The sequence below is a fragment of the Nematolebias whitei genome, chromosome 2, assembly GCF_014905685.2.
Source record: "Nematolebias whitei isolate Nwh7 chromosome 2, NemWhi1, whole genome shotgun sequence".
NCBI classification, from domain to species: Eukaryota; Metazoa; Chordata; class Actinopteri; order Cyprinodontiformes; family Rivulidae; genus Nematolebias; species Nematolebias whitei.
The window spans coordinates 26579302-26592397 of record NC_056499.1 but is presented as its reverse complement, the minus strand read 5'-3'; the positions used below and the strand labels follow the sequence as shown (position 1 = coordinate 26592397).

The 13096-nt window shown below is 39.4% G+C and overlaps 1 protein-coding gene across 1 annotated transcript in view; it reads right to left on the bottom strand.

The window, feature by feature from the left end:
- Nucleotides 1-245: 245 nt before the first annotated feature.
- The window catches only part of LOC119426426 (transcription initiation factor TFIID subunit 4-like), a 103357-nt gene continuing 90506 nt past the window's right edge, over nucleotides 246-13096 (bottom strand). Inside the window, exons 15-16 of the mRNA XM_037693991.1 lie at nucleotides 1293-1415; nucleotides 246-314 (exon numbers count right to left, since the gene is read on the bottom strand). Of these exons, the coding sequence (XP_037549919.1) occupies nucleotides 246-314; nucleotides 1293-1415 (192 nt within the window). The remainder of the gene's footprint in view (nucleotides 315-1292; nucleotides 1416-13096) is intronic.

Genomic DNA, 13096 nt, shown 5'->3' with positions numbered 1-13096 from the left:
TGTGGCTAACTGCTAACCAACTTTTCATCTAAACATGTCCGCTGTGTGGAAGTATTTTACACTAGAAACACCACAAAACAAGACAGCAACGTGCAATGTCTGCAGAGCCATAGCGCCACATTAAACCACGTTAAAGTTAGTTTTACAATGGACATTCGAGCTCCGTGGCTTCAGCGGGGCGCTACTCTTTGGTCAAACCGAAAGAGGCGACTCGACACCGGCCAGCCGCGTCCAATCTGCCCCGCTCAATCTGCCCTCCTCCGAGGAGGGACAGACTGAGTGTGGCTACCCCAAATCAGGCTGCCTGCTTCGGACTGAACAAGAAGAAGACGTCACTGAAACCCCGGAGCTCAAATGTTTACAGAGAAGTTGCTAAACTTCATCATAATTAATGACCAACCACTATCAGTTGTAGAAAACGAAGGATTTTGCAGCTTGATCCTTGCAGTCAAGATATAGTTTACCCTCCAGGAGATATTTATCAGTACAACAGTAGACAATCATAAAAAACATGATTTGAAAATTATATATATTAAAAACATAAACAGCTACATTATAAAGTGATGTAAAATACTAAAAACAGGAATATGTCTGTTGGTTTATGCCATGAACTTAGCAGATGTTTGAAGCCATTTAACATTTAATTTAATTTAATTCATTTATTCATTCATTTAAATGAAACAAAATTTAAAAAAAAAAATCAAAAAGAAAACAATGAATGAAAAGAGTGCAGAAAGAAGAAAAAATTCTTATATCTGCCCCTTATAAAATATAAAACAACTTTAAACAATCACTTAAATTAATCACTTTAATATCCACTTTAAAGCTAGGAATAAAAAGAAACATGTTTTGTGTTAGCAGAATTTAATTCTAACTTTAAAACTTATCCAACATTAATAAAACTTACCTCAAGTTGTCTTTTTGGACATGCATGAATATATTTGTACAAACTATACTTGAGAGGAGATTATTACAGCCTCATATAAAATCAATGAGAATCATGATATCGGAACTGGATCGGTATCAGCCGATACCCAGATCTAGGTATCGGGATCGGATCGGAAGTTAAAAAAAAAAGTGGATCGGTGCATCCCTAGTTACTACACCAAAATCCCATCGTCCCTGCTTTAAATGGTCTCTAAACTATAAGATACCAAAAGGTAGGCTCATTGCTATGTTTGAAAGACTTGAACCAAAAATGATGGTGAAACTGATGTTGTCAGGGGGTATAACAAGCCAACAAAACCATGTGGTAATGAAAAACAGAGAAAAGAAAGAACACTGATTCTTACCTCAGTTCCTGATGGCGTAGACCCCGGTGAGTCCAATTTACGTTTTTTTCTGGGTCCAATGAAGGCTAGTGCTGTGAGATTGGCATCTCGTTGTCTCATCTGTGCCTCTTCTTGCTGTTGCATCTAATAAAGACAAAAGAAAAAAATGTGATTTGACTTTTGAGTTTATACTTACAGTATAAAAATGGGCAAAATTTAGATGTGCATAAAAAATATATATATATTTTTTCACAAAATCCTAAAAATATTACACAGCTAATTTTCCCCAAGCATTTTCCCCAAATAAAGGTGAGTAATGGACTGGTGATATGCAAGAACCCTAAAGTTTTGAATTTTTATATATATAGTAGTCCATTGATACTTTGCGATTCAACTTTCGCAGACTCACTCTTTCGCGGGTTTTCAACATAAAATTATACACAACCCATGACTGACTGATTCATGGAAGGTGACCAACCAAAGCATTGTGCTGAGAGGAAGACTGGCCATTGGGAGCACCGGGAAATGTCCCGGTGGCCTGGCCCACTCAGTGATCGCTGAGGGGGACTAAAGGCTTGGATCAGGCCACACTTGATTAGTTTAAATAAACAATCCATGCCACTCGTGCGGCTCACTCAGGTACAAGACAGACCCCCGCCCCCTTCTTTCTTTTTTCAAGGCAGTCTGTCACATCACAGCAGAGACACAGAACAGGCGGGCGCGCAACCTCTTGAGTGTCTCTGCTTAGCTGTGACAGACAGCCTCAAAAAGAGAAAAGAGGGGGCGGGGGGTGGGGTCCGTCTTTCCCCATCGCTGCTGTGGGAGCTTCAGTGAGGTGGATACCAGAGTGAGCGGCATGGATTGTTTATTTAAAATAATCAAGCATGACCTGAACCAAGACTTTAGTGCCCCTCGGCAATTATCGAGCGGGCCAAGCCACTGGGAAATGTCCCGGTGCCTCAATGGCCAGTCCGCCCCTGATGGTCAGTCCGCCCCCGACGGCCAGTGCGCCCCCGGGCGCTGTTTGGCTCAGTAACCGTAGCATCAGTCTGTCTGATTTTTTTCGTTGTGCTCTTTTAGAGTGTTTAGAGAATTTAGAATATTGTTAAGAACATTGCAAGAGTGTGGGAAGGGTTTATAAAACCTTAATATATATAAATATTAAAATGAATATAACGTCCCTACTTCGCAGATTTTCACTTATAGCGGGAGTGCCTGGAACGTAACCCCCCGTGATAAGTGAGGGACTACTACCGGTATATATATATATATATATATATATATATATATATACACACACACGTTTATACATTTTGTTCGTCAACAGAAATGACACTTTTAAACAAACTTGACTGGAATTAGAATAACGAAGCAGCAGTGGCATTGACTACTTATTCAAATTAAAGAACTACAGTGACTGTTTCTGTCCTGTGTAAACAGAAGATATCAGTAGTTTACAGAGCCCCACCTAGAGACTCCGTTTGTGCAATCACATAATCCTGTTTTATTTTTGCAGTTTGTGATGTATAAACTGGTCATTTGTGGAGGGGGTGTACACTGCCCAAGGTAATGTCATGTTTTGCTTTAGGGCTGTGGGTGAACTCGTTGTTACTGGGAGCTGCCCTTTCTATTGGGTGGAGGTGTGAGAGCCTGGGGCCTGAGCGTGGAGGGTGCCAGTCCTCCCAACATGCAAACACAATGTGCCCCCCCCCAACACACACGCACACACAAAGATACACTTCCACACGTCTATCAATCCTGGACACAGAACAGGGAATGCCTGCCCACCAGCTTGCATGCGTGCCTGCCTGCTGGGGGAAAGAGGCCTGGGTTTGTTGGAGAAAACAGGGACAATCAATGTGCGCCTTGATGTCTTTCATGTTATCTCTCAGCATGTGTTCGCTGGGCTCTGGTGTTTGCGTGGGGCACGTACGTTGTCTGATCGGGGGAAAATTTCATGTTGCTTTTCAGATGGCGCTCTGTAAAAGGTTGCTTTGGTGTACAAAGTCAGACCTAAAATGTGCATGCAGTTGCCTCTGATTTTTTTTTTTCTTCAAAACCCCGCTGGCGAGGCATGTCCTTTAGGGTGTTGCCACTTCACATTTAGCACGGAGGAACTGTTGAAAGATTCAAACACGCTGACAAAGAAAGGGAAAATAATAGCAGCTGAATACATCAACCATATTTATGTGGCCTTTTTATGAAAAAAGCGAAAATACAACTAACTTACAACACATATTAATAAATAATGCCATAAACAAGTTTGTTCAGTTAATTCATACTGTGCGCCTTTTCAGACCCCTATGCAGGGAGACACAAGTTACAAAGTAAAGATAGTGGCTAGATGATCAAGGCTCCTGTCGACATAGACAATAAAGGCCTAATGTTATCATTGATGATTGTATCTAGCTTTGACATAAATAACCGACAATCCTAATAGACCTGACCTTAAAGAATCCCACTGTACTGTGAGCAGTGGCAAAGTGACAAAGCAAGGAAGAGAGAGAGAGAGAAAGAGGGCCGCCATCTCCCTGATGGCACCGGGATGCCGGCATCTCTGGCTGGCAGTTGGCACCAGGCATGGGCTCACAGTGCCCACAGCAACTGCCTGCATTTTCAGATTTATGACTGTATGATAAATGAAGACTTCATGTTACCATCTGCGAGCCTTCGTTTCTCGTCAGCAAAGTGGCCGCCATGACAATGGGAGACTGATTTCCGATTTCGATTGGAAGCATAAAGACAGAGTCTACATTTTTTAACCATCTTTTTAGCTGTACAAAATGTATGTAAAAATGTTCCTTTTGAGAATCTCAGGTGAACAAATGGTATGAAGTAATAAAAGCTGCTAAAGTTATCATCAACTGTTGACGTATATTGAAGATGTTAAGTGGAGACACTTGTTTCTTTTGTGCATTCTTTGAACTTGTGGCTTTTAGATATAGTAGTATGATTGCTATAAGCTAAACATTTTCTGTTTCTTTGTGACATTTTGTAATGTTGTGGAACAACAAAATAAAAGCACATCTATGATATGCATCTGCAATAATCTTGCTGTACCTTCTTGAAGTAGTCTGTTACCATGTTAAGCAACAACATACAATCACTATAAACAGCAAAACAAAAGGTCACAACTGAAAGTAGTCCCTGACTTGAAGAATAATCAGTTGGCAGGATGCATGCATTTGCCAACTCCAATCAATGGTATCACATAACTACCTGCTGAGCTAAAGTCACCTAAATACCAGTGCTTCCAGTCCGCCTCAGTGCCCTTTGAAAGGAGGGAACTAAGACTTGTAAAGTCATATTATTAGCAAAGGTCAAGCAATGTAGAAAATTGATCTGTAGTTTTGTTAGAAACAGGGATTAGTCTGTGTGCCTGAAGCAAAGTTTTATATGACATCTTTTTGATCAATGTGAAATCTATGGAGTTAAACATATGTACACTGAACAAAAATATAAAAGCAACACTTTTGTTATTTCTCCAATTTTCACAAGCTGAACTCAAAGGTTTAGGACTTTTTCTATGTACACAAAACGCCTTTTTCTCTCAAATATTGTTCACAAATTTGTGTAAATCGGTGTTAGTGAGCACATCTCCTTTGCCAAGATAATCTATTCACCTCACAGGTGTGGCCTATCAGGATGATGAAGAAGATCAGCATGATTATTGCACAGGTGTGCCTTAGGCTGGTCACAATAAAAGACCACTAGTTAAAAACGTGCTAGCTAAAAGGCTACACATGTAGCATCCACCTCCCTGATACATCCACTCCCCTTCACCCCGGTCAACAAAAATCACCGAAGAGGAGAGCGCCCTGCCAAGGCAAGTGACCTAGTGGAAACACTGCTGGATGTGGAGGAAGTGGGCTGGTGTGGTAACACGTTGTCTGCGATTGTGAGGCCGGTTGGATGTACCGCCAAATTCTCTAAAACACCTTTGGAGACAGCTTATGGTAGATAAATTAACATTCAGTTCACTGGCAACAGCTCTGGTGGACATTCCTACAGTCAGCATGCCAAATGCATGCTCCCTCAAAACTTGCAATGTCTGTGGCATTGTGCTGTGGTAAAACTGCACATTTTAGAGTGGCCTTTTATTGTGGTCAGCCTACGGCACACCTGTGCAATAATCATGCTGTCTAACCAGCATCTTGATGTGCTACACCTGTGAGGTGGATGGATTATGTCGGCAAAGGAGAAGTTCTCACTAACACAGATGTACACAAAGTTGTGAACAATATTTGAGAGAAAAAGTTGTATTGTCTACAGTCTTAGATCTTTTGAGTTCAGCTTGTGAAAAACATGGGAGCAAAAACATGGGAGCAAAAACAAGTGTTGCGTTTATATTTTTTCTGTATATGTTTTTAAGATATATAACCAGTAGTTACCTGCTAAATGTTTATTAGTTAACTTAATAATGTGGTAGAGATTGTTTTTACGTTAATATACATCGCCTTACAACCTAGCTGTTTTTTAGTTAATTTTTTTAATACCATTTTATTTTCACTTGTTATTCTCAATTTGTATTGATCATTTTATGATTGTCAATTGTGTCTTTGTTATGCACTGTTGTCATCACTCCTTGTTAAAATCAGGTCTCTCTTGTAAATGAGGCTCTATGGGATTAAGGTTGAATGAATGAATCAAAATAATTAAAAAATAAACTGGAAAATATATTCAGATATTACAGGCATGTAATATAGTATTATTAATTAATATTAAATATGATGTAATATAGTTTGATTAAAGGAAAATGTAAAGAAAATACTGATAAAAAAAAGCAAACAAACAAATCCACTGTATAAAAGGTGGTGAAAACAAAGAAAAAAATGGGACATGGTAAAAAATAAAAAAAAACTTTTAAAATTATTGCACTCCTCCATATCATAAAATGTTAAATGTGCCACAACAGACACTGAATATAAATTTATGTTAATAGAAAATTTGATATTCAGTACAGGGCAGCACGGTAGCGCAACTGGTAGCGCTGCTGCCTCTCAGTGAGCAGGTCCCTGGTTCAAATCCCGTTCCGGGGGCCTTTCTGGGTGGAGTTTGCATGATCTCTTCGTTCATGCGTGGGTTTTCTCCAGGTGCTCCAGTTTCCTCCCACAGACCAAAAACATGCATGTTAGGCTGATTGGTAACTCTAAATTGTCTCTAGGTGAGAGTGAGAGAGTGAATGGTTGTTTGTCTCGTTTGTCTCTATGTGGCCCTGTGATGGACTTGCGACCTGTCCAGGGTGTACCCCGCCCCTCGCACAGTGATTACCGGACATGGGCACTGGCGACCCCTGTGACCCGAAATGGAATAAGCGGGTAAAGATAATGGATTTCTTCTCTTATTTTTTTGTATTTTCTTCTGTTTATTTCTCTGAAGTTATTTAATTTGTACTTACTCTAATTTTACAACACATTTTAAACTGAAAACATTTTCTTTAATTGTGAGCATTTATCACTTGAATATATTCCCATGTCATTTGTTTTATTTTTCCCAGTATGCTTATTGCGTTTTTGTTTACAGTCCTAATTACATTTCTGCTTAAGTATCCAAACAAACGATAGAAACATATGCATTTACTTGTTTGTTTGGTGACTTTTACTTTTTTTTTAAATCCCTGATTTTAAAAGATTCTGTCCTCTTTTCATACTTTAACTTTGCAAATAAAAATTGTGTTACTCAATTCAAATTAAAGATGTATTTGGAAAATATTAAATTGTTTAAACTTACATTTTTCTTTACTCATCTTATTATTAACATAGTAAAACAACATCTAGCACTTTTTCTTCAGGATCCTAACTGAAGACTAACCTGTATAAATAAAGGTTGAATGAAAGAACTCTAATTCTTCAGGTTTATTGTTATGAATTTCACTACACAAAAAATAAAATAGAAAAAAACATTAAAATGCACACAGCTTTTGTGTGAATAGTCAGATCATCCAGACTGTGTAGCCGTTTCCCTCGTCTTGATTTATTTAGAAGTCTATCTTCGAGCTCAGACTTGTATTCTAAATAAATCTGATAAAGGCTTTCAAGACTAAAACAAGAAATAACAGTGTTTTTTTTTCTTCTTCTAACAGAGGAAAGAGCAGTATGTTCTCTTATGATGCAAAAATGTCCAAAGAATGGCAAGAACCTTTCTGATTTGCTTGGAGTGGAGAGGAAGATGAGCTGTATGAGCTATGATCCTAATCTGCCGTTCTTCATCACGGCAGCTTTTAACAAAGGCTTTGCTCTCCACCCCTTTTTTGCTTCTGGCCTGGGGGGCTGCTTGCGGCTGTCCAGACGCTTACAGACAGATGTCCTTGGTAGAGCAGAACATGCTCAGCTTGACGTCACAAACAGCTACAGGGCTGTGAAGGAAGCTAAAGGGCTGTCTGCCTTGCAAAGATCACAGCAAATAAACCTGACTATAGGTTCTGAATTGATCTGTCTCATGCGCTGCTACTTCTAAGTACACAAACCTAGATCTACCTTTGTTAAATGCTTTTAATAACTAAGAACTTTAGTGGAATACACACATTTTAAGTTAGATTAGGTAGGTAAATTATCATACCATGGTTACCGCAAAAACCAGAAACGGTGCCACAACTGAATGAACACAATGAAGACAGTCACCTGACGTTTGCTTGTGTCATGCAGTTTGTGTGTTATGTTTTCCCAGAAGATTTAGTACCTGCCGGAAGACAGATTCACACAGTTGTAACAAGGCTTCAGGCAAAATCTGCCTGATTTTGGAACAACATGTTGATGAAGACGAGTTAAGAGTTTATGAAAAAACTGCTCGTATAAAACACCAGGATTTAAATGTATAAACAATACTACTACAGAGGATTTGTTCTTACTAACGACAGTATTAATACATGACAGGAGCTAATGTTTGTTCAGAACACAGCAGCCTCTTCAGCTCCAACCTAAATCTGCTGGATACGAACCGCATCAGTTTTTTAATTTAACACCTATAATAATAGTATTCAGTGTCAGCAGTGTTAGACAAAGGCTTGGAAAAAGAAACTGATTCCTTATCAACTCATTAATTGGCAGAGAGGGAGAGAGAGAGAGAAAAAACAACAACCATCAGTGATGATTTATAACCAAAAAAAACAAAACTGTGTCTGCTGTGGCTGTAATATATTGACAGGAAGAGCACATAGGTTTTGGATAAAAGGATAGGATGACTCACTGGCATCTAGGGCTGAACAATTAATTGAATTTGTAATAATATTGCAATATGATAAAACGAGATTTTCTAATTGCAAAGGTCACAATTTGACTGGTCACGTGATCTGGTTACGTGGCTTGCAAGTGAGCGGAGTGGAGCAAAGCAGAACAGGGAGCGGGAGAAGTCAACACTGCATTTTAATCGGTTGCACAATGGTGTCAGGCTCGACAGAAGCTGATACATCTGAGAGTTTGGTACCAAAGCGGGGCAGCACGTCCGTTGTTTGGAATTATTTTGGCTATAAAAAAGAAGACGCTGCGCAACGACATTTATTGTGCAGAACCTGCCTTGCTGCTGTTGCTACCTCTCGAGGTAACACCACAAATCTTTATCAACATTTTAAAAAAACACCACAAAGCCATTTACGATGGCTGCATGGCTAGAATGCCAATGACCGGTGCTTCTACTTCAAGTAAGCAAAGTACCAGCCAACAGGGATCACTGACCAAACTGTTCGAAAGTATTACTCCGTATGAACGTAATTCGAAATGACACAGAAATATTTCGAACAATAACGGAGTTCATAGCAAAAGACATGATGCCCATTAATATAGTGATCAAGCCTGGGTTCCATTATGGATAAATGGTATTGAATTCCGTCACACACACATTTTAGCCAAGTTGCTATCCCGGAGCTTTAAAAAAAATCAGAAACAGAGCTGCATGGGAGCTGAAAACAGTGGAGTTTTTTTGCAACTGAAACAGATGTATTTATTGCTTGTGTTCATTGAAAAATACATGAGAAGAAGACATTGAGAAATAATCACATATTCATTCGCAATCGCAATCGCAATACTGCGGTAAAAAATTGCAATTAGAATATTTTCCAAAATTGTTCAGCCCTACTGGCATCCATGTAAGGTGGGGCTGTGCCATATCATTCTCTCCATGATAGCACCAGTGTAACTTTTGGTGATAAAAAAAAAAGACATACAGTGATATCAGCTCTATGACAACAACACATTCACACACACCTAATGACAGGCAGCAGTTACAGTGAACCATGCATGGCACCACGTGCTTAATGACAATAAAGACACAAGTGCTTTTTTACTAGATTGAATATTTACAAAACTGCTAACACAACTGCAGCTTGTGGTCTTGCTTTCATTTGTATACATCTGACAACTTTGATAAAGCAATAACAATTAATTTACATACAGCTAAAAGAATATATAAAAATCTACAAATAAAATCCTTCTTGTGTTCACAAATTCAAAACAATCATTTAAATTTCAATCCATTCATTTATAACGATACGTTTTTTGCATAAACTTCCCACCATCTACGTATATTGAGGGTGAGTGTTGACATTTTATGTGTTTAAAGTAGATCTGTAACCCATGTATCTCATTCACCTGACACCCGCATGGCCAGCCTTATGTGAACATCTGTGAGCTGCATCTTTAGGCCTTTCTTCATGGAAAGTGCCTGGCAGTTAATTTGCTGCAGGGAATGGGGGCCATTCGCTTGAACCAATAAGATTTTACCTGCCCATCTGCGCTCATACATTGTAAATTGTGTAGACTGTGCGTTACAATTAAACAGAGATGTGTATGGCTTCATCCTCCACTTAATAGTTTATATGTGTTCTTGAAAATAATGTTTTGAATTTATATTTCAGTTTTCATGTGAACTGTTTTCATTTGGTAATGCTGTGCTGTGTATAGACTTAAAGCTAAAACTATTGTGTTGACTTGCTGCACAGATCTGGCACATTTCACTGTTTTCATGTCACATTTCACAGTAAACATTAACACTTGTAAAACACAGTACTTTAAACAATTTGCACCTCTGAATTAAATAAATCTTTCTCAGTAAAATACAAAAAAGGTTAACTCGTGTCATCTGTACCAATTTCTTTAAGTGAGAAACGTTTCATCCCCATCCAGAGGACTTCGTCAGTCTGCGGCCTGCCAACCAGATCTGTACCATAGGTAATAAATAGCCTTCACTGCTGAGTTTAAAGCCAACCTCCAGCAGCCTGAGGGCAACCAAGGCCAAAATGGTTCCGAAAAAGGGTTTTAAGCTCAATAAGCCAGGCAGATATCAACAAAAATGGTTAAATCGTGTCATCTGGACCAGTTATTTAAGTGAGAAATGTTTCATGAAACGTGAGTAGCAAGTTGACGTTTCTGTGCATAGCAAGTTGGCCATTTGGTCTAAAACATTTGATTTCTGTTCATGGTGATTGATTGTTTGGGATGGGTGTGCTCTGTTTGCACATGTTAAAAGCCTACTTTTGAGATTCCAACAGGTGGTTAGCTTGAAACAAAGCAATGAAGGAAACCAATGGGACAGATCTGGTTGACAGGTCGCAGACTGATGAAGTCCTCTGGATGGGGGATGAAACGTTTCTCACTTAAAGAAACTGGCCCAGATGACACGATTTAAGCTTTTCTGTTGTTATCTACCTGAATGATTGAGCTTACAAACCTCTTTCTCAATAAAATACAAAGTTAACTAAGATGGTAACTGTATCTTAAAGAGATTGAAAAAATAAATACTTTGAAACTTTATCATGCGATCTAGACACATAAAGCCAAATAAACCTTTTAATAAATCTCTGAGTGATTGTATTTTACCTACAAAATGAATTTAAAACGCATATATGAGCTAACAGCCTTGGCACAGACTGTTCCATTTCCTCTGAAGCCGAGTTTGTTCGAGGCGCTTCCAGGAATCAGGACCAATTATTCAGAGCCCTCAGTCGACCCTGAAGATAAGGTCATTGTCTGAGTGTCACCATTGTGACCCTGAGGATTTTCTTTATGAACAACTTTAGGGAATACTGTTTGTAATGTGCATACACTGAATGTGACTACCAGTGCTGAGTTTGGAGTAAGTTTTATCTGTTTAAATGTCATTTTCTTTCTACATTTTGCCAAGAAAAAGTGTTTAATAAAGGAGCCAGAAATCAGTGTTAAGCAGATTCTGATGGTGCTATACCGGAGCGGCAGGGGAAGAGTAGCGATCATTAAAAATACTGCTTATCTAAGGGAAAATTTCCCGCTTTAAATGTTCTCGCTTTGTCTGATTCTGTGTTTCATGTAGCAATCTTCTCTCCCTGTCTCACGCTCTCCCTCTCTCTCTCTTTTTTTAAGATTTAGATTCACTGCTCGTCACCTTCTATTGATCACAGCTAATTTACATCCACAAAATGATGAGAACTCAGATATTCACACTCTGAGAGAGGACGATCTCAATGATTTATTCATTTCCAAATCAAAAAAAGAAAAAGGAGTGAAAGGAAGGTAGATGAGAAGGGGAATCTTCACAGGCAGAAGGCAACTGGCAGGCTCTGGGGCTGGGCTCTTCTTCCCTACGCCGCCCGCAGGCACATGGTGTGCAAGTCCTCCTAATTAACAAGGTGAATCATGCTGCCGCTCTCTAATTAGCCAACATGACAATCTAATGGAAACATGCAGGCCAAGCTGGCACACTTAGCATCACCTCACAAGGACCCTCGCTACTGTCCTTCTCCATAAGAATTCCACCAAAATGACACCTTCAAATTATAATTCAAAAAAAGAAAAGGTGGGTCACATTGGTTCAGACAAGTGTACTTTAGGGAGAGGTCAGAAGTTGGAAATTGGTCGATATGAGTTAGATATTTATTTCCACCTTCTATCTGCTGCATGCGGAGTTTGTTGCCTAACTGAAGCATGTCCTGTCTCCTGACTACCTCCTACTCATATCCCAGGCACGGGAGGCTGGCACCTCGCCATCAGCATAGCTCAGCAAGCCCAATTCCCATGTCGCTTGAGTCCCAAGGAGTGCTCCAGCGCACAAAGAGAAAAGCAAACCTACTGGCTTGTACAGCAAGTAGATGAGTCGGTATCTCCCTCAGAGGCAAAAAAAAATCTTTTTGTTGTTTTCCTTCTCATTACAGCACTTTGTAATATTCGAAAACACACAGGAACACCAAAGGTACTTTTAAAGCCTACTTCTATTTTTTTTCTTGTAATTTGTCTTGAGGTTAAAGAAAAAAAACTGAAGTTAAGACTTCAGACAACAAAGCAACAAATAAGAATAGAGTTACAGTGCACTACGCCGCAGCCTGCATATCTTAAGGACCTAAAAACAACCCCTAATGTGATAATTAAGTTATCCATGTCAGCCCCATTTAGAGTCTCAGAAACAATAAATAAAATCTACTTTAAATTATATATTCTTCAAAAAACACAGATTGAAATATTCTCTAACTTGCTTTTGCTTCAGCAAATCATCAGCATGCTTATCTATTGTTTTGAGTTGCTGCAAGTCCAGTGAAATTGTTGCACTGTGTATGTGTAGGGCCAGAAGACAAGAACACAAGTATGAGTTGGGACGCACAGAACAGCAGGAATTCTCTTTGAAAGTCAGCACAGATAGAGGGAGAGAACGTGGAGGAGGGGAGTAGCCTTTTGCCCTCAGGCCTACCTAATGGCGAAAAGGCGCCTCTTTGAGCAGCGCAGTTTGCGCAGGGCCAGAGGATGAGAGCCTACGAACTTGCAGATATAAGCGTCCTAATGAAAACTAGGGGGCTGTTACATTGTCCTCTGACACACAGGAGTCTTTCCTCTCTGGAAAAAAAAGTGTAAGGTTGTAGCTAATGGGGG